Source organism: Octopus sinensis, linkage group LG19 (assembly GCF_006345805.1).
Source record: "Octopus sinensis linkage group LG19, ASM634580v1, whole genome shotgun sequence".
NCBI classification, from domain to species: Eukaryota; Metazoa; Mollusca; class Cephalopoda; order Octopoda; family Octopodidae; genus Octopus; species Octopus sinensis.
Window position 1 is genome coordinate 30872686 of NC_043015.1, and position 26623 is coordinate 30899308.

General features: G+C 39.6%; 2 protein-coding genes and 1 long non-coding RNA gene across 4 annotated transcripts in view; 2 read left to right on the forward strand and 1 right to left on the reverse strand.

Annotated features, from left to right (window-relative positions):
* Positions 1–5032: 5032 nt before the first annotated feature.
* Positions 5033–7324, reverse strand: LOC115222380 (tubulin beta chain). Its single transcript, XM_029792592.2, has 2 exons — positions 6730–7324; positions 5033–6279 (listed from the first exon to the last, which is right to left on the reverse strand). The coding sequence occupies exons 1-2, from the start codon at positions 7249–7251 to the stop codon at positions 5464–5466; spliced, it is 1338 nt and encodes a 445-aa protein (XP_029648452.1). The 5' UTR covers positions 7252–7324; the 3' UTR covers positions 5033–5463.
* On the forward strand, positions 6422–7285 carry LOC118767164. Its single transcript, XR_005003068.1, has 2 exons — positions 6422–6481; positions 6538–7285. It is a non-coding gene; the product is annotated as an uncharacterized LOC118767164 (long non-coding RNA).
* Positions 7325–7480: 156 nt separating the features above from the next.
* Positions 7481–26623, forward strand: part of LOC115222379 — a 49472-nt gene continuing 30329 nt past the window's right edge. The window contains exon 1 of one of the 2 annotated variants that reach the window (XM_029792590.2): positions 7481–7601. The gene's annotated coding sequence lies outside the window, so the exon portion shown is untranslated. The remainder of the gene's footprint in view (positions 7602–26623) is intronic. The other variant, XM_029792591.2, reaches the window with a different exon arrangement.

A 26623-nucleotide genomic window follows, 5' to 3' on the forward strand; every position in this document is an offset into this window, starting at 1 on the left:
AATAGCAGCTTAATCTTAATTGCATCATCACTAGCTGCTGCCTGAAAACTTAGAAGGGCACATTGGCTAACATAATCTTAGAGACAAGCTGTGTCTAGAGGGAAAAAAAAAGTAAGGATTTGATCATGGATGGTAGATATCTGAAACTAAGCAAGGACTACTACTTCTACCACCATCACCACTGGCTGTTGCTGTTATTACTACTATAACACAAGTGGTTAAAGTAATAAGTATTTTGTTGTTTGGGAAGTGGTACAATGATACTCCAAGTAAGCACATCACTTGAAAAAACTGTCATTAGCTAGGTCAAAATTTGGTTTTAACTTTAGTGGCTGAACCAGCTGAAGGTCAGATCAAATGCTTTGTGGTGTTTAGTTACAGCCTTGGTTCAAAATCTGCCAAGTTAGGCTTTTCTTCCTCTTTCAATTGAGGTTGATAACAGTATCAGTTATCCTTAGATCAAATCAATTCACTATTGATACTCCTTGTAGGGTCATAAATACATTATTGTTTATCATATGAAGGGGTCCTGTTAGGATTAAAGGTAGAACAAATTGCCATGTTTAACCTTTTAGCATTCAAACCAGTCATATCTGGCCAAAATATTCAACGGCCATACATTGATACAATCTAGACCCACAGTCTATATATATATGTATATTGGTCAGGAGAGCCAAGGAGGAACCGATAAGGTCCTTCTCATAAACCCTTTTGTTTTACCTTGCAAATTCATCTCAGAGACCCTGTCTTCATATTAAACAGGTAAACCACATCCTATTTCTCTCCAAGACACAAACCTCAGTCACTTACCTAGAATTTGTCTGCTGTCCAGGTTACATTCTTAATTCAAATTCACTGCAAAGAACAGTATCTACATCTATGTCAATTCAACACTTCGTCACCTCCTCAGCTCCACTCCCCAACCATTTCTCTTTTTGCATTGAGAATGTATCACTTTATCTCTCTCCAAAATCATTGTTCTCACCGATTTCAACACTCACATATTAAACGTAGAAAGCTTCTACACCAACACACAGACTCAAACTCCCCCTGATCCCTTTCTTACCTTGGAAGTCAACTTTTCCCTAAGCATCAGTCTATTGGGCCACCTTGTCACTGATATATTCTATCCTCCATACATCCACATACAATGCAACACCCATGACTACCACACTGATATTTCAAGTCAGCTAACTGGCTGGAACTCCACCAATTTTATGGTAACTATTCCTACTGACATGGGCTTCACCCTTGACCTATTAGAATTAGGCAACCAAAACTATCCCTCCACATTTCTCCCACACAACCTAGTCTTTCGGTAGTTCACTCCTAGCTATCTGAACATGTTTTGAGAAAATCACTCATTCCTGGGATATTCGTTTCTACCTAATACCACAATTCTTGTGGAACATCACCTGAATTATGGAGTGCACACTGCATGCCTCCCACTTTTTTCTTACTCTTGCCAAAATATCCAACAATTTAGAAAACCCCTTTCCTCCACTTCTTAATTATAGCGATTCTGTGTGCAGTACACCTGCAGAATCTCTATATAATTATCCTATTCCACATTATGTAAAAACTCAGCCAAAACTATTTCTACTTAGTGTGAAAGCACCTTTAGGCACAAGGCCACTGAAACTGGCAAAGCCTCCACGAACACTATGCCCCTTTTTTCATCAACCTCAACCTCTCTATATGTATTTAAGGAATGCATTACTATGCCCCATTCCCAAATAACATCTCAAGGTGATAGCTATTTACACTTTTCCCAGTACATTAACCCCCCACCCCAAGAGAAAGTTGTTTAAAAAAAGAAAAAAAATCATGTGCTGCTACCCTTAAAGTTTTCACCTGAATCTTGCATGGAAGTCTCCCGTCAAAAACAGCTTGACTACAAGCCTTCACTTGTCTTTTAATAGCGACTTGCAATTAGACTGCATCACTCCAGTGCATGCTGACCCAACAGTGTCCCAAGTTATATTCACTACAGATCGATCTATTTTTTGACATCTCCAGAGACAATATTCTAATTCTTCCTATCATAAGACTACGGGTAACCTAGAACTTCACACTAAATCTTAAATGTCAAACACGCACACATGGATGTCATACCAGTATCAGCTGAAGACAGAATGACATCACAGCCATATCAACTGCGTCAAGCTCGCTACGTTATCATTAGCGAAGGCCCATCTTCTGCACATTAGACTGGCTTTCCTTCTCAGTCCTAACTATGAACTTACGTTGGTAAGCACTAAGAATAATACTGTTACTAACCAAGCGTCCACTTCAATATCCTTTAAATATACTCACTCCTGCCCTTTCGAATGGTCGGCGCACAGCCTCTATCACCAGCCAAAAGTTAATTGAGGTAATACATCCATCCATCAGTTCTTCATAAAGCATTGATACCGGCTGGCTTTAGCATAAATTCGCATCAATATATTGAAAGTTCGTAATTTGCGAAGAAAACCCTTAGATCTCACCCCTCCCCATTTAAAATTTTGATTTTGTTTACTTTGAAGAGATTGTAGTGAGCTGAACACATGCAAATCGAAATTAAATATCGACAAAAACATTCAAGTGAAAAGAATTTAAATAATCGTAAAACTTTTTCAGGCCATTTATCCCTATCCGTTTTTTCATATCTCAACACTACTTGAGAACAGTGGTCTCGGTGCGCGCACCCGCGCCAGCTAGTAGATCCTTACTTTGCTAGGTAGTCGTTGTAGGATCGACTACTTACGACTAGCTAGCGCGCACCAGGGACCACTGTTCGCTAGTAGTACCCATATCTCTCTACACAACTATTTATTGAATTAAAAATTTTGAACGTTTCCTGAATATTCGGAATCTGTCAAAGACGGAAATGTCTGTGTGTGCGCCTGAGAAGCAATAAATTTCCAACGAAATTATGTAAGCACATGCTAAAACTTTTTCGACTGCGTTCTGCATAAAGGAATTAATACAATTATGGAGGAAAAAAAAAATCATGCTTTTAAAATACGGACCATCCGAATCTACCATTCGTTTCTCTTCGCAATTTAAGGAAAAGTACTAACAATCCTAGACTTTACATGTCTATCATAATTGGTAGACAGCCGTACAGTGGTGCGACGTAGTCCAAGTAGACAAAAGCCTCTCTGAAAGGGAAAAAAAAGATGAAGTTTTGGATACTTGTGATTGTCGTAACCGATGTGCAAGTTTTTTTTTCTGTATATAAAGATAACATATCCATTTATAGTGGAGGTAAAGGATCAGCCTATTAGCGTGAATTTCCTAAAACGCCCTTAGATTTTCATAATGAATTAGTTTTGGGGCTGATGCAGTTTCGCAACTCCCTGAAAAATGCATTTTTTCTCTCAGATTCCTATTTTAGGTGCTGGAGATACGCAAAATCTTTTTACCCCCCCTCCATCTTTGATTTTATTTACTTTAAGATATCGTAGCGAATTTACGAGCATAGGCAAATCAAAATTAAAGATAAAGATTTAAAAAGAACGTGAAAAGAATTTGTTTCACTCGTTTGCCTTAAATAATTTAATGTAAATTAATGTACACTATTTTACGGGAAACGAGCGAGAAGAGAGGTTTAAAAAAGAAAAAAAGAAAGAGAAAAAACGAAGTTGATGGGCTTCAGCACGTGCTTGCACCATAATTCCGGACTTTTGCTTACATTACCGAAAAGATTCTTTGCAAATTCCGAATCTGATGTTCAAAATATCCGAGGCAGTTCCACAACAAAGGCGACACCACACATCTATGTATTAATGACATTCTCGGCACCTTGTAACAGCTGACAAATTGTCTTCCTATCTTTAAATGATCAAATACCACAACCGAAGTTCCGCAAAATTTATAACCACAACTGAAAAATGGTCACTTCCTCTGCTTGAAACAGCAGCCATCTCAAAGTACTGCCCTGTCACGCGCGAATTCCTGAACGGCAACGCCTAAACATCACGAATTTTTTCGCCATACAATCCCTTCTCTCTTTGAAGGGTACTTGTGCCTGACTCAACCTAGGAATAAGATGCACCATATTCTAAGGGCTGTAATTAAAGGAGGGAAGCATGCAGGCTATGTTCTAGTCTGCGCCATCGTAATTATCTAGGAAAAAAACGAATTCTAACACAATGCGACCCATCGGTCTTCATTCAAGCAGCGCAAATACCGTTGAAATTCGATACAACCATTTACAAGGACTAGTAATTTTTTTTTTCCTTTTCGCCCACAGACGAAACGTCAGTTACCAAAGAAGGAAAACCCGATTGCTGATAAGACCAAGCAGTTTCTCTACCGGGAGATGGAGACTATATAATACCAGTGAGAAAATAGTGAACTTTTCGAGATACATAGTCTCTCCAAGTCGCGCAGTAAACTACATCGATCGGCACACCCAATTCTAGTGAAACCTACATCGTAAGGCCGCGACCTTCTCGAAAAAGCCTCGAAGAGTAGAGGATGAGGAAAATTTAAAACATCAGATTAGATTGTGTGAAATAAAATCAAAGATATCAGAACAAAATCTAAAATATGAACAGTCAAATGACAATGTCCCTGAAGGATTGGATGCCATAGAAATGCAACTACGCCGAGTTAACATTCTAGACAGCTACGCATCCGGCCGGTAACATTTTTCTGTAGAAAGTTAATTCAATGATAGCTAAGAACCTCCTCGCCGCTGACGTGTATAATCCATAAATGCAAACGTCAAATTACAGCACTTCAAAGAAATTAATTCGACGTACGTACATGGCAAAATATCACAAATGGGATCTAACCCCCAGCAAAGATTCGGCACAAAAACATAACTGCAACTAATTCTTTAAACAAGTACGCAAGTGTACATATAATTATTTAGCCGGACACGCTTGCAGGTTCTAATTTCGCCAAGGTGCGCCCTCCCTCCCCAACAGAACTGCAATGCAAAAATCATACAATAGAATGCAGACATGTAAAAGAAATCAAACTCACCAAAATTCGGTAGCTGGCCTTAAAATAAAATTAAAAATACTAAAGCCAAAGAATAGGTGTACGAAAGTTACAAACAGCAACCATTTTATTTTAAACCAATACAAACTAATATTTTAAAAAATTTAATATTAGCGAGATTTTATTCTTTTTTGTTTCTTTTACTCGAACAGAATCTAAAAAATCGAGTGTCGAGGTTTGCTGCTGCGAGGAAGCAACACTAAGACACATTTTCCAGCCCAAATGCTGACACAATTAGACAGTTTGGCCTCACAAAGGAGGCCAAGATACAAAAAAGACTCAACTGACACAAGCAGAGTTCACAGTCACAAAAAGAATGTATTAGTATCGATCCTTTATTCCATTTACAACAGACGTTCACATTTTTTTAAAAAGTCTCTCATTCACCCCACCCACCCAAGAGGGTCTGAAAGCAGCCAGACTGGAAAGACAGAATTAGAAATAGACAGTTCGAGATTAAAGTTATTAACAGGGCTCCTCCTCTTCTTCTTCCTCCTCCAGGTCGCCCTCATCAGCAGTGGCATCCTGATATTGTTGGTACTCTGAGATCAAGTCGTTCATGTTAGATTCGGCTTCTGTGAACTCCATCTCGTCCATACCCTCGCCAGTGTACCAATGCAAGAAAGCTTTTCTCCTGAACATAGCAGTGAACTGTTCAGAGATTCGTTTAAATAACTCTTGGATGGCTGTGCTGTTTCCTACGAAAGTGGCAGACATTTTAAGCCCACGTGGAGGAATGTCACAGACGGCTGTCTTTACGTTGTTGGGAATCCATTCAACGAAATAGCTGCTGTTTTTACTTTGGATGTTAAGCATCTGTTCATCAACCTCCTTCATCGACATGCGGCCTCGGAAGATTGTAGCGACGGTGAGGTAACGACCGTGTCTTGGGTCACAGGCTGCCATCATATTTTTGGCATCGAACATCTGTTGTGTGAGTTCTGGTACAGTTAAAGCTCTGTATTGCTGGCTGCCGCGAGATGTTAATGGGGCAAAGCCTGGCATGAAGAAATGTAAGCGAGGGAATGGAACCATATTTACAGCAAGTTTACGCAAATCGGCATTCAGCTGCCCGGGGAATCGAAGACATGTTGTAACTCCAGACATCGTGGCGGAGACCAAATGATTTAAATCACCATAGGTTGGGGTGGTTAGCTTGAGTGTACGGAAGCAAATGTCGTATAATGCTTCGTTGTCGATGCAGTAAGTTTCATCTGTGTTTTCTACCAACTGATGGATGGACAGGGTTGCGTTATATGGTTCGACTACAGTATCTGATACCTGCAAGAAAACAGAAAGACCGTACTGTAATCCGAGTAAAAAAAAACGGTCACAAAGAATGCAAGAACTAAACTACATGAAATAAAGAAACATAAATTTCTAGCTTTAAATTTTAGAAATGAATGAAATTAAAGCAAACGATAACAGTTGTAGGTTGAAAGTATGAAAGTTTCATAAATGATAGCAGCCTAGGGTGAGAAAGGTTAAAAATGGCAATTTGTGACTATATATTCTATGTAACCAATTAGGGTAGGAAAGGTTAACAATAGTAATTTGTAACTGTATAATCTATGTAACTAGTTATAACCAAAATTAATTCAAGTGCGGCGCAAGAAAGAACCGGCTGTCTGTATATTTACATTAATTTATGCAAGAACAGCTTCGCGCACCTGCAAAGTGGCGGCGACGGTGGAAGGGAAAAATTAAAAGAAAAAGAGAAATTTTACTTACTTTAGGTGAAGGGACGACGGAGAATGTGTTCATGATTCTATCTGGATATTCTTCACGGATTTTGCTGATTGCTAGAGTTCCCATGCCTGAGCCGGTACCACCGCCAAGTGAGTGAGTGAGTTGGAAACCTTGTAGGCAATCGCAACTTTCGGCTTCCTTACGGATTACATCCAAGACTGAATCGACTAATTCGGCACCCTCTGTGTAATGGCCTTTCGCCCAGTTGTTACCAGCTCCGCTCTGTCCGAATACAAAGTTGTCAGGTCGGAAAAGCTGGCCGAATGGACCCGAACGAACGGAGTCCATGGTACCGGGTTCCAAATCGACCAGTACTGCGCGAGGTACGTATTTGCCGCCAGTCGCTTCATTGTAATAGACATTGATTCTCTCTAATTGCAAATCGCTGTCTCCGTGGTAGGTACCGGTGGGGTCGATACCGTGTTCATCAGAAATAACTTCCCAGAATTTTGCTCCGATCTGGTTTCCACACTGTCCAGTTTGTACATGAACTATTTCCCTCATAATTACTGTAGTCGGTCTCACTCGTTACAAACACGTCTTACTTGCTGAAGCCGCAACAAAGATTTGAAAATAGCTCAGCAAACCACGCCTTTTATACTGGGCGGGAGTAACGGTCTTTTTTTTTTTTTTAGAACGAGAATCACGAATAAACGAGAGTCATAATTAATTTATTATTTTTTTTACGACAACATAATCGTTATTATTTTGCAATTATTTGTTGTTAGTAATTATTTAGTTAAATGCCGTGTTTATTTACAAAAACTTATATTTAATTAAAAATTATAACTTGTGCGCGTCATCACGTGTTACAAACATGGTTGCTTGTGTGACTGAAATTTCATCTCCGAGAAGTAAATATGTCTCTTTTCTTTATTATTTCGCGCTGTACTTCTCTACTTTATATCAATATGATATTATGTATGTTAAACATTAGCTGTTGCACTTATTCTTTGTTTGTAATACTTAACTCAAACAGTTTTTTTCAATGCAAACCGTCTCTAACACTCAACCTAAACCGTTTATTTCAAGGTTAACTCTATTTCGCTGTCGTCCTTGGCAAAGGCATGAATATCACAACACCCATTCGTCGAACTTGTAAATCTGAGGCACTCTCAGACCATTTTAAAAATAAATATATATGAAAATTTCCAACATGAATATCAATAAAAAGTTCTCGCATGTAAGAAATCAATTTATTGCACGTGAAGGGGGGAAAATGATATTACGTCTTCTCATGTTTATTATTGCGGGTAATTATGTGATGCTCATGCCTTTTCTTTCTTCCTCTTTTTTTTTTTTTGAGACCCTTTATGTCGATGAAGCAGGGTTCGAGTCTTGATCAGGTACTCGGATCACTGTGACCTTCCATAGCTTGTCTGCACCGCTCGTGTGCCATTTCACTTAATTTCTCGTCTGTAATGTATCTGATTTTTAGTAGAGTGAAATGAAATATTGCGGCATTGAAGCTGCCCCCATGTGTATTAGTCCCATAGTTAACTGTGCTTAGTTTTGGTATACCTGTCCATCGAAATCCCATGTCCCAAGGAAAAAGGAGTGGGAGAAGGGTCAGAATGTAAAAATAAAAGGAACAAAAATGCTCTTTTCCTTTCCCGTGAGGTATTATACTTCGAGAGACAGCTATTTAAAAATTCAGCTCTTAATTAGATGTGATTAGGGTAGGTATTGGGCTAAGTTCAACTATTGTTTTCTCCCCACAAGACACAATTCTTGTTAACCCAGTCAAACTCATACAGATGTAATGACCATGTGAAACATTTTTTTTTTAACATCAGGGAAAGATATAATTGAAATAATTCTTTAGTGTATGATTGATACTTATTTTTGTGATGCCAGTGAGACAGCAGTTGATGAATGGAATGAACACCCTTAGAGGACTGGAGATTGGATATTCCAAAAGTGAATTGTTTTGAAGGATCATTTGGGTTGGCTAAGAAGGGTTCACGATGCTCTGTATAGCAGGTAGGTTTAGTCCTGAAATGTTACCTGACAAGTATTTGAATGCCACTATTTCCATGTAATGTTTGTGCAATTAAAATGGGTGTTACTCAACTATGGGGGTCAATTGAAAAGCTGTTTTTTGTTTAAGTTAGAGAAAGTGGAGCTTTGTCTGTGGACCCTTGAGGCTGTCCAGACATGAGATTGATGTGGCTGATTCTTAGGCTGAACGTTTACAGAAACAAAACTAAAGGTAAAGTGGGAACTTTATTAAAACCCACTGATCATATTTGATGAGTTTCTTATTGGTGTGACTAAAACTATAGCAGATAAACTATTCTGGGAACATGAAGTTGCAACCGACATAGTCTCATCTTTCTCTTTAGGAATCAATAAAGCCAATGTTTTATACATTTTTATTTCCGTTCAATAATATTTCAAAAAAATACATACCTCTCCCTAATTCCTGAAAGGCTTTTGACAGACTGAACAAATGTGTGTGTGCACATACATACACACGACAGGTGAGCTGAGTTAATGAAACAACTGATGGAACATTGGACGAAATGTTGTGCATTATTTGTTCTGGCTTAAAGTGGTGAGCTGACAGAATCATTAGGATATCGGAAAAAATACCTTGTGGCATTTGTTCCATCTCTTTGCATTCTGAGTTCTAATCCTGCTATTGTCAACTTTGCCTTTCTTCTCTTTGGGGTCGATAAAGTTTTAGTCCAGTACTGCAGTTGATGCTAGTGCCTAATTGCAAATCTGGGGTTCAACACTTGTAATCAGGTATGATAAGGATTGAAAAATCACTCATCAATCACACACACAAAAATCATTATCATCGTCATCATTTAATGTTCGTTTTCCATACTGGATTAGGTTGGACAGTTTGACAGAAGCTGACCAGCTGAAGCACCGAGAGTGCACTGGGTGCTTCTATGCAGCATTGGTATGGGTGCTTTTTATGTGGCACCAGCACTTCTGAGCCCGCAAGATTAGGGATGCTCAGCTGTAGAGGGTTGTAGGGGATGAGCCTGTAGCAGACACAAATATATGTAATATATATAATTATCAAGTTAATGAAGACAATGCAGAAGCTGGAATGGAGGCTTTGTTAAATTCTTCGGCACCCAAACATGGATGAGGAAAACATCAGACTTTGATTGGGGAGAGAACATACTGAGGCATTCGTCTAGCAGTGGACTGAACATATGCAAGGATGATGACCAGTTTAAATTCTAGAGGGTTAATCTTTTATTTTACCTCAATCATTTGACTGCGACCATGCTGGGGCACTGCTGTTAATGTCCATTTTTCCATACTGGTGTGGGTTAGACAGAAATTTATTGAGACAGGATATTACAGCTGGATGTTACTACCTTACCTGTTAGGGAAGTCAGGGATTTTTTTTATTCCTTGTAGTTTTTGAAAGCACAAAGTCATGGTGTTGACAAGGAATGCCATCATCACCACTGTTTCACTAAAATGGTGAAAAGCATGGAATTTCAAACATTTACACACATACATAGATACAGGCATGCACATATATATCTTCAACCAGCTACCTCAATGGTGACTGATAATAAAGTCACAATTTTGGCTAGGAAAAAGAGTGACAATTAATTTATGGTGGCTGGTAAAAGTCACAATTTATGGGATCTGGACAAAACCGCTGTGCCTTTTTTTTTTACCTGGATTCACCTCAATATCCACTAATATGGTGAACACACAAATCAGACTTCATTTTCACCAGAAAATAGGAGAGGCAGTCTGTTGTCAATGCTAAAGCCTTTCCTGCCTAAGAATGGGTTGGTGGTTTTAGAGTCAGAACTAGCCGGACTCGGACAGAAATGATCTGCAGAAGGAAGACATGGAAGTTGAAAAACTCTGCAGTTGATTATAGGTTTAGAGAATTTCTCGCATAACAGTAGAAGTAAGGTAAATGCAGTAAAAATAGGTGGGGGTCAGTGGGTTCCCATTGAAGTGGCCCTTCAGAAATTGAACCTCCTTACATGGTCTCAAGCATTTGTCTTATGAAGAAAGGCTGAAGATGCTCAGCTTTTATTCTCTAGAAAAATGACGCCGCTGTGGTGATCTCATTCTTGCTCACAACATCATAAGCGGAAAGTGTAACCTCTCGAAAGAGCTGTTCTTCACTCCTGCTCCAGAGTGTCGGCTGCGGGGTCACTCCGAAAAGCTCTATCTGCGACAATTTCATCTCAATCGAAGGAGAGGGGCTTTCTCCGTCCGGGTTGCGGATCCTTGGAATAAGCTGCCGGACGAGATAGTGAAGATGCTGACGACCGCTTGGTTCAAAGTCTCTCTTGACCAGAAATGGCCTGAACTCTTTGCATGAACACCCTCCCTGTACATAACTCCATGTCCCCTTACATGGCCTTGCTTTTTGATACGAGAGATTTACAGGGCATTTGGGCTAAATTTAAGTCTATATATATGGAAAGGAAAACACAGTACTACCCCTCCCCCAAAACAAAAAATTAAAATGAAAAAAATATCAACTAAATTATGGCTGAGAAATAAGTTTACTCAGAGTAGCCACCCTCAGCTTCCACAATCACTTCTGACTTTTTCCAGAGGTATAGCAAGGAGTCGAATCCTGCTGCCACACATATGCCCTTCCAGCAGTGACCATCTCCAGTAGCTTCACATAGCTGTCTGAATTGAGCCTAAGGGCCTATTCCAGGATGTGGTGATGAATTCCAGCGTATGGATGCTGTCAGAATGCTTCCTGTGTCCCTTCCTGCTGGCCATGGCTTTGTAGTCTTCATTGCATCTGTCCATGCCAGTTACAGCCTTTACAATGTTGATTAGAGCATTGACCAGCAGTGATGATGTTTGCATTTTGACACCTGGCACAAACTATCATGATACAAGTAACTCTTTACCAATATTCAGATGGCTTCCAGTCCTCCATGTCTGCTAACTTTTTCTTAACTACAACTTTAATCTTTATTCTCTCCGATGCCGTTGACTGTTCGCTAATATATAAAGCTGTTCTTGAGAAAAGGAGACCTTTGAAATTGTTAAATTTAACCCCAATCCCCTGTATAGCATAGATGACAGCTGGGAATTCTTCTAAGATAACTTGTTGAAAGCTAAAGAATAGATATGTGGTGAGTGCAAGGTCCTAGCCAGACAGAAGACAACGGTAGATAGAGCTATATAAATTGGGAGACAATCCAGAAGGAAGATGGAAGCAGAGAGTATTATCTAGTAACTAAGGAAGGTGTAATGTGCTTAGCTAGGGGAGAAGCTGAAAGGAAGATATTTGCACATGTTCTGCGATGTGAGGATCGCATTACCCTGTTGATCCGATAAAGGGACTGTCAGTTTAAGTTGACAGCAGTATGGTAGATAGAACAATTAAAGATAGGAAGGCAGGAAAAAGTGTTGGTTCATCAGGGATAATTGATGGAATGCTCAGACTATCTGGTGAGGTAGGTTATATGCTAGTCCCTTGAATAGGGTAATACAAGGTTGGTATAGTAATACCATTGAAAACCACTGTAAGAGCAAAGGAAATTACAGAGGCATCAAATTGCTGAACCAGGCTATGAATGTTAGAATCCTAGCACAGTTGAAGAGGAACAGAATTAGTTTAGATGTGATGCAGTTCAGTTTAAAAGAGGTACCACAAATGCCATCTTTCTAGTAAGATGACAGTAGAAATACTTCACAAAGAGTAGGCCACTTTATCTAGCATTTATTCAGTTGGAAAAAGCCTTTGACATGATGCCATGCTCAATAATCTGGCAATTACTAAGGAAACTGTTTAAAAGAATGGTTTCTATGACTGTACCAGCTATGTACAAAGATGCAGTCAGTAAAATAAAAATCAGTGATGAGTTCAGCAATAAATTTAGCATGAAGATGGGAGTACATCAAGGTTTAGTCCTCAGCCTTTTATTCTTCATCATCCTGCAGGCTATTGCAGAAGAGTTCAAAACCAGGTGTCCACGAGACCTCCTAATTGTTGAAGATTTAGCTCTTATAGCTGAATCTGTAGTAGACTTAGTAGATATTCCAGACATGGAAACAAAACCTAGATTCAAGAGGTGTCAAAGTAAATTTAATTAAAACCAATTATAGAAAAAGCCGGCTTTGTGTACAGTAGATGCACTGGGACAGTAAACACTGAGAGACCAGAAATAGATTCTTTTAAATGCCCAGTTGACTCACTAGAAGTACTTCATAATTTCTGCTGCCTAGGTGATAGAATTTGCAGTGCAGGTAGTTATTCTGCAAGTACAGTAGTTAAGGTAAGGCGTGGTTGGAAAAAGTCCAGGAATCTCAGAGTGAAGGTCAGATTGTATGATGCTTCTGTTCAAACAACAATGTTGTAATAGTAGTGAGACCAGGTTTGAATGCAGAAGACTTGTGAAAGTTAGAAAGATGTAATGCAAATGTGTTCCGATAGATGTGTAATGTTAGTGTGCATGAATGCCTGAGTAAAAACGAGCCAAAAAAACTGGGTATAAGGGGAATCAGATGTAATGTGCAAGGGAGACGGTTGCATTTGTATGGGTATGTGATGCGTATGGAGGATGATTGCTGCATAATGAAGTGCCATGCTGACCTGAAGATGTTGCATCTCACAGAGGAGATGGCAAAGGACTGTTTTCATAGGTTACCTGGTTACTTGCATTGGTAGTGATAAAGGATGGGATCTCTGTGTGAATTTGTGCATGTATATGGTGAAGGCGCATGGCTCAGATTAGATGTATATAGTGAAGGTACATGGTTCAGATTAGATGTATATAGTGAAGGCGCATGGCTTATAATCTTGAGGTTGTGAGTTCGATTCCCAGACTGGGCTGTGTGTTGCATTCTTGAGCAAGACACTTTATGTTGTTCCAGTTCACTCAGCTGTAGAAATGGCTAAACTAAAATCCTTGCTGGTATGACTCAATCAGTAGGACATATTTAATCACAATTCTTCTCTACCAGGACTCACTGGTGCAGGTAGAGGAGCTCAGTAACAAGAAGAACTCTATCATATATAACAGGTGTGAGTGTCCTTCTAATGACGCTGTGTATTTATATAGCTGTCAATCTTGCTTCAGTTTTACGTAAGATGTGCTTCGTTAATATTTATTGACTGTCTGGAGATATTAATACGAAAACCATTTTGTTTCCTACTCCTGATGGTGGAAGACGGGAGGGGGGATGATATTTCAGGTAGGCATTTGTGGTGGGTATAGAAAGCAATGAGTACAGTGTCGATATGACGGGGATGGGGGTGAGTTGTTTGACAGCTTCTTTATGTATTCTGATTAACACAGCCAGAGCAAACAAACTCGTTAATGAAGTGATCTTGTCCAAACGGCTTTTAATCTGTAGCTTTTTTAATTTAAACATATTTAGAATAATTATTAATCTACACGTGTAAACATGTGTATACTTATACATACATTCATCCATCCATCTATGCATGCATCCATACGTCCACATATACACACAGGCATTCATCTATACATGTATATCATCATCATCATCATCATCATCATCATCATTTAGCGTTCGCTTTCCATGCCAGCATGGGTTGGACGGTTCAACTGGGGTCTGTGAAGCTGGAAGGCTGCATCAGGCCCAGTCAGATCTGGCAGTGTTTCTACAGCTGGATGCCCTTCCTAACGCCAACCACTCCGTGAGTGTAGTGGGTGCTTTTTACGTGCCACCCGCACAGGTGCCAGCGCCGCCCTAGCTGGCCTCCGTGCCGGTGACACATAAAAAGCACCATCCGTCCGTGGCCATGTGCCAGCCCCATCTGGCGCCCGTGCCGGTGGCACGTAAAAAGTACCCACTACCCTCACAGAGTGGTTGGCGTTAGGAAGGGCATCCAGCCGTAGAAACATTGCCAGATCAGACTGGGCCTGATGCAGCCTTCTGGCTTCCCAGACCCCAGTTGAACCGTCCAACCCATGCCAGCATGGAAAACGGACGCTAAATGATGATGATGATGATGATAATAGTGAGCAAATGCTGTGGAAAATAAGTTTGCATTTCTAATTTCAATTCCAGACAGTAGCTATTTCATTTCACTGATGTTGTTAAAGTCTTTGAGATAAGCACAAACATCTCATAATCTTGGTTTTCTTTCTATGTATATGTGAGGCCTTATGAGTACAAAGTAAATCTTTGTATATCCATTTGTTTACCTTTTCCAATTCCTGTTATACATTTCTCCTTTATCTTTGTGTGTATATATGTTTCTTTATTACCCACAAGGGGCTAAACACAGCGGGAACAAACAAGGACAGACAAACAAATTAAGTCGATTACATCGACTCCAGTGTGTAACTGGTACTTAATTTATCGACCTCCGAAAGGATGAAAGGCAAAGTCGACCTTGGCGGAATTTGAACTCAGAACGTAACGGCAGACAAAATACCGCTAAGTATTTCGCCCGGCGTGATAATGGTTCTGCCAGCTCACCGTAGAAATGGCAAAGGACTGGGAGATGTGATTTACTGCAGTTAAGATGCATCAAGCTGAGTAAAATCGCTGTCTTCCACACATGCAGGCTTGTCCTTTCAGGTACCGGTGCCACTTAAACAGTAAACGTGCTGGTGCTGCATTAACGCACCCATTCCGGTGGCACATAAAAAAGGCACCCGACATACTCTGTTAAGTAGATGGCATTAGGAAGGGCTTCCAACCATAGAAACTGTGCCACAGCAGACAGCTTGGAGTTTGGACTGCTCCCTGCTAGCCAGCTCCAAGTTGAACCATTCAACTTATGCCAGCACCTTTGAGACCTTCCATCCCACTATCGGGTCACTTTGCGTCCTTCTACCCTTGTGGAATATAATGGACTTAGCCACATTCATTGTATCTCCTGGTATTAATTATCTGATTCCAAACTTGCTACCCGACATATGTCTTCACATACCCATACTTCACTCGCACCCATACCTAAAGCCCATGTTCCATTATCTCGTTTCTTCAAATGTGTTAAGCGCTGATGCTGATTATAGCTTAATCAATAATTGTAGAAGTAAGGTAAATGCAGTAAAAATAGGTGGGGGTCAGTGGGTTCCCATTGAAGTGGCCCTTTAGAAATTGAACCTCCTTACATGGTCTCAAGCATTTGTCTTATGAAGAAAGGCTGAAGACGCTCAGCCTTTATTCTCTAGAAAAATGACGACGCCGTGATCTCATTCTCGCTCACAACATCATAAGCGGAAAGTGTAACCTCTCGAAAGAGCTGTTCTTCACTCCTGCTCCAGAGTGTCGGCTGCGGGGTCACTCCGAAAAGCTCTATCTGCGACGATTTCATCTCAATTGAAGGAGAGGGGCTTTCTCCGTCCGGGTTGTGGATCCTTGGAATAAGCTGTCGACGACCGCTTGGTTCAAAGTCTCTCTTGGCCACAAGTGGCCTGAACTCTTTGCATGAACACCACCCTGTACATAACTCCATGTCCCCCTACATGGCCTTGCTTTTTTGCTTTTTGAGCCAAAAATTATCTAACTAACTAACTAACCATGTATTTACTTTAAAATGCAGTAAAAATAGGGTTCAGTGGATTAGGGGAGTTGCTGGTTTGAGTTTTGTTGTCCTTGCACCAATGGTCTAGGAGGATTTAACAAACGTAAAAACTTAACAGACAGTGAAACATCACTCAAATTTATAATAGGATTAAAGTAATTAAAATTCCAAGATGCTGAGCTAAAAATGTTCACTATTACACATCCTGGACTACGTTATCCAATGTGTCCCATTTTTTTAATATAATTTTGTGCAATGCAGTAGAAATTTGGCTGTCAGTATCTATATCTCTATATATATAAACTGCAAAATGTATGTGTGTGTGTCCTTTATACAAATCCACAATTTTTCAGTTAGAGGGCTTGCACTTTCTATGGTCATTCAAAACCGTCCAAGGGTGGTTATGCACATCTTTACATTTCCCCAGTCACCCCGCAAAGCCATTAAAAAAATCAATAGAAGTGACTTTTTTGTGAATTTTCTATCCAAAACCCAATCAAAATGCCCGAAACTTGATACGCCAATTGAATGCCAGCTAGCTGTATGTGGTTGGTCGAAGATTTGGACAGTACTCACGTGTATGTGCACACGCACGCACGCAGCTGTATATGCAGGCACTAGCACTATCACCCGGCATTGCCAGGTCATAGTGCTAGTTTATGTTAAATGATCACATAAGGGTTCTTTCATTGTCTTGGCTGCCCACCTATAGATTCTATGCTGATTTGATGAAATCCATCCCTTCTTCAGCTACAGGCACTAGAGGAGTGGGAGTCAGCTTTACAAGCCAATGAAACACTCGGTCTGTTTTCTAGTGTTGCCACTGCTTACAGCAGCAAAACCAGTTTAGTAGATTGGGGCCAAAACAGTGCCAACGGCAAGATTTGAACTGCTAACTTCTTGTTTGGATGTTCAGTACTTTGTTGACATGCCCAGCTGCATTCTGGAACCGTGTAATGCTAATTTAACAGAATTCATCATCTTTACAGCAAGTGCCCCACCATATAGTATCTGTTTTCACTTAGCTAGACTGGGCCCTTAATGAGAGTCCAAAGTAGTGCTAGTGTTAGGACATGAATCACTGACTTTTCAGCATCTTTTGAACTGTCATGTTGCTGAAGATTGGGTTTTTAGATTTTCTTGCAAGCAACTCCTTCTAATCAGCCTCAAAAATTACTCCCTCATAGGATGTAGATGAAAAGAGAGTATTTTTTAATCAGAATATGGAGGAAAAAAAATGTCAACTGTTTATGATATATTTTGAATGCCTAAAGTAAAAGAATTCTTTGGATAAATACATGGCTTCCGTAAAAGGAAATTCCAGACTCTACAATTTGGTACATAGAGAAAACACAAAGAAAAGTCACAAAAAGAAGCCCCACCCCATCTGTAAGTCAGTATTTTAGTGAGTGTTGTGTAACAAGATAGTGTGTGTGTGTGTTGCTATTTTTAAACTACTTTAGATCATTCGTCTCTCTTACCTACACTCAAAAGTAATTTTTATAAACCTATCAAATTTGTTTCCCAAGACACTCTGCTGCTGCTATTATTATTATTATTATTATTGTTATTGTTATGATTGTTGTTGTTGTTGTTTGGAATTGGGGCAGTGGATTTGCAGAAATGTTAAGAACATCTGACAAAATACCTAAGGGTATTTATTCTAACTCTTTACATTCCAAGATCAACTTTGCCTATCACTCTTCTGGGGCCAATAAAATAATTACCAGTCAAGTGCTGGGTCAATATAACTGTTCCCCTGCCCCCCCATTTCGAATTTCTAATCTTGTGCCTATATTAGAAATTACCATTATTGCTAAGACAGTGAGTTGGCAGAATTGTTATCACACCACAGAAGAAAAATAAAATGAGTAGCATCATTATTTTTTTTTTTTTGCTCCGAGTTCAAATATTGCTGAGGTTGACGTTGCCTGTCGTCTTTTCAAGGTTGATAAAGTACCAAATGAATACTGGACTCGAGTGACTCAACTCCCCCTCCCCTCAAAATTGCTGGTCTTGTGCCAAATTTTAAAGCCATTATCATTATTGAGGATAAGGTACTTTCCCTAGTGGCAAGCTGGCAGAATTGTTAACCCATCAGATGAAATGTTTAGCAGCATTTTGCCTGTTTTACGTTCTGTGTTCAAATTCCACTGAAGTCGACTTTGCCTTTCATCTTTTTTGGTGGTGGTGAGGGGGTTCAATAAAATAAGTACCAGTTGACTACTTGGGGTGATGTATTTGACTTACTCCCTTCCCCGGAATTGCTGGCCTTGTGCCAAAATTTGAAATCATTATCATCATTATTATTATTATTATTATTGTGCTGATGTTCAGAATATTATTATCTAGAGCTGGTACCATGATGAAATGCACCCACTTCACTCACTTAAATAGTTTACAAAAGAAAGGCATCAAGAATTTGATAAGATGCTAAAATTGGAGTGTTTGGGGAACAGATGGTTCTTGGGGAAGGTGGTGGCTCCAAGTGAGGATTGATTCAGTCCGGGGTAGCCTATCCGACCCCTGCTAGTATGCAAAAGTGAATGTAAAAACGATCATGATGAGTTGTCAGCATCAGTTGTTTTTTTTTATATAGTTTTTGGAAAATATTGGATTACTTTTGAAGCCAAATGTTTTGTTTTAGAATCATTTTTGTGTAAAACTTTTATATAAGAGCTGGGTGAGGAATCTTTCTTTGAGGAAGGACAGACTTTATACTTTGGCGTAAAATATTTTTTCTTTACTGTCAATGTTTGAAAATTAATTGTAAGTATGGCTTCTACTGAGACAGTGTGGATGGTGGGCTCTCTTGAAGATGGTAGTAATGAAATATAGCGGACAGATTTTTGAAAAAAGATGAACAGAAAGAGAAAATGGTGATTGCATGGACACATTTGCAGAAACAGACAATTACACCTTGATACATACAAGTGGCAACAGCCAAAATTTCATTAACAGCTTGCCAGTAGCATCATCATCATCATCATCATCGTTTAACGTCCATTCTCCATGCTAGCATGGGTTGGGCGGTTTGACCGGGGATCTGGGAAGCCAGGAGGCTGCGCCAGGCTCCAGTCTGATCTGGCAGTGTTTCTACAGCTGGATGCCCTTCCTAAACGCCAACCACTCCGTGAGTGTAGTGGGTGCTTTTTACGTGCCACCTGCACAGGGGCCAGAGGAGGCTGGCAACAGCCACGATTGGATTGGTGCATTTTATGTGCCACCGGCACAGAAGCCAGTCTAGGCGGCGCTGGCATCGGCCACAAAACCTTGTTGGATATAAGTTAACTTCAGGGAGAAAAAAAGTCCCCAAAAGATGAGAATGCTTTGTCACAAAAGACGATACTTTCTTGTCCAAAGATTTCGTTCAGGAAAGGACAAGGTAGTAAGGGAAGTGACATTTTTCTGTTTCTTCTAGAAAGAAAAGAGATTTCTAGATGTTCACAAATGAGCAATTGGAAGAAGCTGTGGCTAATATGTGGAATGATATCCTTTCCATAGACCAGAGTTGGGTGTGTAGTTCTTTAAACCTGGAAATGAGGTGAAGCAAAAGGAGTTGATGTTTCATGCACTAAGGCTGGTACTCATCATCATCATCATCGTTTAGCGTCCGCTTTCCATGCTGGCATGGGTTGGACGGTTCAACTGGGGTCTGAGAAGCCAGAAGGCTGCACCAGGCCCAGTCTGATCTGGCAATGTTTCTACGCCTGGATGCCCTTCCTAACGCCAACCACTCCGTGAGTGTAGTGAGTGCTTTTTACGCGCCACCGGCACAGCTATTAATACGAAATAAGAATAAATAAAGAGGGAGTTTGGTAGTGAGATGAGAAAGGCCTTCTGGTTGAGTTTCCCCTGGAGTGTCTGAGATATATAATCCTATAAGCCTACATACAATTCTCAACCTCATCATAGAAACCCATAATCACACCAGTTTGCTTATTGCTGTTTGTGCTTTACCAAAACTCTGAAGAAGTAAAGAATTTTTGGCATACATTGATATGCATTAAATAGAGAGGCTTAGAAATAGATTTCATCGATATTAAATTTCATAAGTTTAAAATTTAAAGTTTCTACCTATTTCGTTAACTCTTTAGCATTTAAATTATTCTGTTAATTTATTCATATTGTTTTGAATTAATTCTGCATTATCTCATAACTTCAAGATGTGATTGTATATTTTTAGAATGGCATTGTAGGGTTAGGTGTGAGAGGTTGGATCTGACCAGTCTGAACATAAAAGAGACAGTGTCTTGGACAGCTGTGGTCATTTTAAATGCTAAAGGGTTAAATTCATTCATTACGCTAGAAATATTTTTTGATAAAAGCAAATTAATGGCTTGTCTGATTTTCGTATGATTGTGTCTGAAAATATGTTTACTTACCATACACAGTTCACTCTTTAAATTAATTAACCTGTGTTTCTGATTAGTTAAAACAACTTCATGATCATTATTTACATTCGACGGATATTTGTCCTCATTTTGTTTGTTGTAACCACTACGCCATATGCCCATGGGCATATGGTGTAGTGGTTAAGAGCATGGGTTACTAACCCCAAGATTCCAAGTTCGAATCCAAGCAGCGACCTGAATAATAACAATAATAATAATTATAATAATAATAACATCAAAAAATACCTTAGGAATGAGAATCCAGGTTCAAAATTTCCCCAAGACACCCGAAGAAGGCTGGAGGGTATATCAGCCGAAATGTTGTGTTAACAACAAAGAAGATGACAAATATCCATCGAATGTAAATAATGTACATAATTCCTCATCTCTTAAATATAGAACTGAACTTCATGATCCTTAGAAGTAATTTGGGGTTCTTGGGCTGGAGCCTGGTACAGCTCTCTGGCTTACCAGTTCCAGTCAAACTGTTGTACCCATTCTGGCATGGAAAATAGATGCTAAATGATGATGATGTTACATGTGGCTGTGTGGTAAGTAGCTTGCTTACGAACCACATGGTTCCGGGTTCAGTCACACTGCGTGGCACCTTGGGCAAGTGTCTTCTACTATAGCCTTGGGCCAACAAAAAGCCTTGTGGATTTGGTAGACGGAAACTAAAAGAAGCCTGTCGTGTATATGTGTGTGTGTGTGTGTATGTGTCTGTCCCCCCAACATTGCTTGACAACCAATGCTGGTGTGTTTACGTCCCCGTAACTTAGCGGTTTGGTAAAAGAGACCTATAGAATAAGTACTAGGCTTACAAAGAATAAGTCCTGGAATCAATTTGCTCGACTAAAAGGCGGTGCTCCAGCATGGCCACAGTCAAATGACTGAAACGAGTAAAAGAATAATATATGTATATATATATGATGATGATGATGATATATATATATATATATATATATATTATATATATGAATTGCATGTGTGTATGTATATTGCTGGCACCTCCAACTTCCAGCTGTCTCTCAAAGCCTTAGCTTAGCTGTCAGATCACTTATATATCTCTGTAGCATCATCTCAAATAAGGCTGCTTATTTTTACACACTTTCCTTCCTTTTCCTACCGAATTTTTTTTCTCTCATCCCTCACCTAATTTTTTTGGTAATTTTTATATTATATATTGTTATCTATTTATTTAGCTGTATTTTTTCTATTGCAGTCTGTGTGTGCTTTGGGAAAGGGGTTATCTACAACTCCTTTTTTTTGTTTATATTTACTAAGGTTTCTTTGTCTGTAGCACCCTTGATAAGGGGTGCTACATGCAGGTATTTTGGTGATCATTTTTAGCTTAAATCCTACACAAAAAATAAATTGGGGTATACCTTACCTGTAAAAGCATGAAAACAATAAAAAAAAGAGATGTTTCTCTCTGTGCGTGTATTCATTATGTAGTCTTTACCGTTTTCACCATAAAAGTAATTCCTGTTTAGGAAATTAAACATATTAGAAATACAGATGTGTGTGTGTGTGTGTGTGTGTGCAGTTTTTGGGTAGATGTTTGCAAAGATTTTAGGTAAGTAGATTGCGAATAATAATGGTCTCAAATTTTTGGCACAAGGCCAGCAATTTCAGGGAAGGATCTAAGTCAATTATATTGACCCCAGTGATCAACCAGTACTTATGTTATTGACCCCGAAAGGATGCGAAGCAAAGTCGGCCTTGCCAGAATTTGAACTCAAAATATAAGGACAGACAAAGTGCCACTAAGCATTTTGCTTAGCATGCTATCAATTCTGCCAGTTTGCTGCCTTTGTACATTGTGAACAGTAATAATAATAATAATAATAATAATAAGCCTGAAATTTTGGGGGAGGGAGATAGTCAATTACATCGACCCCAGTACTCAACCGGTACTTAATTTAACGACCTGAAAGGAGAAAGGATGAAAGGCAAAGTCAACTTTGGTGGAATTTGAACTTGGAATATAAGGACAGACAAAATGCTGTGAAGCATTTTGCCTGGTATGCTAACAGTTCTGCCAGCTCGCTACCTTGGCACAAGGGCTGAAATTTTTGGGGAGGCAGGGCTACTCAATATCATTGACCCTGTTACTTGACTGGTCCTTCATTTTATCAACCTTAGAGAACAAAGTTGACCCTGGTGGGGGTTTGGACTCAAGAATGTAAAGAGCCAAAACATTCCAGTTTTCTAATGATCTTGCCAGCTCACTACCTTAATAATAATAGTTCAAATTTTGGCACAAGGCCTGCAATTTTGAAAGAAGCAGCTTAGTATTACCACCAATCCTAGTATTTGTGCAATACTTAGTTATACATCCTGGAGGGATGAAATGCTAAGATTGACCTTGGCGGGATTTGAAGTCAACCTGTAACCAGCTGAAAAAATACTGTAAAGCATTTCTTTCAACACTCTAATGATTAAAAAGGCCAGCAATTTTGGAAGAGGTCACCTAAGTAATAAAAGCTTTCAACTATTTCTTGGGAGCCATCTGAGCTTTGAGAGCATCTATTTCCCAGTTGCATTTCCTTTTACGACATGGACACGTGTCCCTATTCTAAAATACAAGGGTGCATATGACAGCAAAATTGGCCTCAGTAGTATTCCAACTGGATGTAAATAATATTGCTTGGCATTTTGTCTGACCAGTAGATGTGACAGTCCATTGCTTTTGTACATCTCTCTCTCTCATATATATATATATATTATATATATATATATAATATATATATATATGTGTGTGTGTGTGTGTGTGCAGTTTTTGGGTAGATGTTTGCAAAGATTTTAGGTAAGTAGATTGCGAATAATAATGGTCTCAAATTTTTGGCACAAGGCCAGCAATTTCAGGGAAGGATCTAAGTCAATTATATTGACCCCAGTGATCAACCAGTACTTATGTTATTGACCCCGAAAGGATGCGAAGCAAAGTCGGCCTTGCCAGAATTTGAACTCAAAATATAAGGACAGACAAAGTGCCACTAAGCATTTTGCTTAGCATGCTATCAATTCTGCCAGTTTGCTGCCTTTGTACATTGTGAACAGTAATAATAATAATAATAATAATAATAAGCCTGAAATTTTGGGGGAGGGAGATAGTCAATTACATCGACCCCAGTACTCAACTGGTACTTAATTTAACGACCCTGAAAGGATGAAAGGCAAAGTCAACTTTGGTGGAATTTGAACTTGGAATATAAGGACAGACAAAATGCTGTGAAGCATTTTGCCTGGTATGCTAACAGTTCTGCCAGCTCGCTACCTTGGCACAAGGGCTGAAATTTTTGGGGAGGCAGGGCTACTCAATATCATTGACCCTGTTACTTGACTGGTCCTTCATTTTATCAACCTTAGAGAACAAAGTTGACCCTGGTGGGGGTTTGGACTCAAGAATGTAAAGAGCCAAAACATTCCAGTTTTCTAATGATCTTGCCAGCTCACTACCTTAATAATAATAGTTCAAATTTTGGCACAAGGCCTGCAATTTTGAAAGAAGCAGCTTAGTATTACCACCAATCCTAGTATTTGTGCAATACTTAGTTATACATCCTGGAGGGATGAAATGCTAAGATTGACCTTGGCGGGATTTGAAGTCAACCTGTAACCAGCTGAAAAAATACTGTAAAGCATTTCTTTCAACACTCTAATGATTAAAAAGGCCAGCAATTTTGGAAGAGGTCACCTAAGTAATAAAAGCTTTCAACTATTTCTTGGGAGCCATCTGAGCTTTGAGAGCATCTATTTCCCAGTTGCATTTCCTTTTACGACATGGACACGTGTCCCTATTCTAAAATACAAGGGTGCATATGACAGCAAAATTGGCCTCAGTAGTATTCCAACTGGATGTAAATAAATATTGCTTGGCATTTTGTCTGACCAGTAGATGTGACAGTCCATTGCTTTTGTACATCTCTCTCTCTCTCTCTCTCATATATATATATTATATATATATATATTATATATATATATATGTGTGTGTGTGTGTGTCTTTTACTCTTTTACTTGTTTCAGTCGTTTGACTGCAGCCATGCTAGAGCACCGCCTTTAATCGAGCAACTCGACCCCGGGACTTATTCTTTTGTAAGCCCAGTACTTATTCTATTGGTCTCTTTTGCCGAACCGCTAAGCAACGGGGACATAAACACACCAAATGCTAGGGGGACAAACACAGACACACAAACACATATATATATACATATATACGACGGGCTTCTTTCAGTTTCCGTCTACCAAATCCACTCACAAGGCTTTGGTCGGCCCGAGGCTATAGTAGAAGACACTTGCCCAAGGTGCCACGCAGTGGGACTGAACCCGGAGCCATGTGGTTGGTAAACAAGCTACTTACCACACAGCCACTCCTGCGTCTGTGTGTGTAATAAGTGTAAATGTTGAAAGATGTACTATAGCATTCTTATTTTCATTTTGTGTCTATTTTTCTATGCTGGCAAGGATGAGATCAGTACTTATTTAAGGAAGTACTCTTATGACTAGATTCCCTTCCTGCTGTCAAGCCTTTCCTATTCTACAAGTTATGGATTTTTTTTATTCCACTCCTTTAAGAATGCAGAGCTATGGAATTTAATGTTTACCATTATTTGCTCAGACAACTTATTTACACACACACAAAACATTTTGTCTGTCTGTCCATCCAAGCAACCAACGACAGGCTTCTCTGCAGTTTCCATCTACCAATTTTGACTCATAAGGTATTGGTTGGCTTTAGGCAATACTAAAAGTCACTTGCTCATGGTGCTATGCTGTAGAGGAACTAAACCCAAAACACAAAGCTGTGAAGCAAATTCTTTAACCATAGAGCTACCAAAAAAAAAAAAAAATTTCAGTAATTAGTATCCGAGTGAATTTTCTAGAAACTCTTGCGCTGTATATTCTTACCTGGCACTGAGTCATGCATTCGTTCTCTGTTAAAGTGTCAGGCAGCAGTACTGAAATTAATGCTACCTTACACATCTCAGCATCATTTTCCTTCATCCTTACTCTGTTTCCTTTTCATCTTATCCTTCCCTCCTTTCTGCCCCCTTTTTCTTTTTTTACTTCTTACTATTTCTTTAATTTTGTTTTTACTCTTTTCTTTTCCCTTTAAATTGATTGCCCTATTCCCCTACTCTTTCAATATTTTCATTTTTCCTATTCTACTTTTGTCTCATCATCATCATCATCATATAACGTCCGCTTTCCATGCTAGCATGGGTTGGACGATTTTGACTGAGGATGGCGAACCAGATGGCTGCACCAAGCTCCAGTCTTGATCTGGTAGAGTTTCTACAGCTGGATGCCCTTCCTAACACCAACCACTCCGAGAGTGTAGTGGGTGCTTTTTACATGCCACCTGCACGAGGGCCAGTCAGGCGATACTGGCAATGACCTCGCTCGAATCTTTTTACATGTGCCACTGGCACAGGTGCCAGTGAAGCGACGTTGGCACCTGTCTCCTCTATGTCATTCCCCACAACTGTGAGGTGGTATAAAAAGGTTCCCAGACTGTTTAATAAAAAAATAACTTATTTACCTAAGTTTTAACATCTCCTTTGAAATAGTTACCTTGCACAGGAATACCCTGGTCCCAGAATTCCTGCCACTTTTGGAATCTGGTCTGAAGTAAGTTTCTGTAAGCGAATCGGAGACCTTCTGCAATTTGCTCTGGATCTCAACAGTAGTGCTAAAACAGTGTCCTTTGAGCTGCATATTCATCTTGGAAAGAGATGGAAGCCTAAAGGTGTTAAATCTGGCAAACAGGGCTGTTGTGGAAGTGATACCATGATTTTTGGCAAGAAACTTATTAGTGAGGAGAGCTTGGTGACAGGATGGATTGTTGTTGTGAAAAATCCAATCCTTCATGCTCCACAGATCAGGTCGCTTTCACCAAATGTTCTCCCTCAAACGATTCAAAACGTCACAGTAGAACTCTTGATCGACTGTCTGTCCCTGAGGGACAAATTCTCAATGCACAATACCTCATGTCTTCTAGATC

Coding starts and splice junctions, on each gene's coding strand:
- LOC115222380 (XM_029792592.2), bottom strand. CDS start 7,251: ATGAGGGAAATAGTTCATGTACAAACTGGACAGTGTGGAAACCAGATC. Junction 6,280..6,729: donor CCGTCGTCCCTTCACCTAAA/GTAAGTAAAATT, acceptor GTTTTCTTGCAG/GTATCAGATACTGTAGTCGA.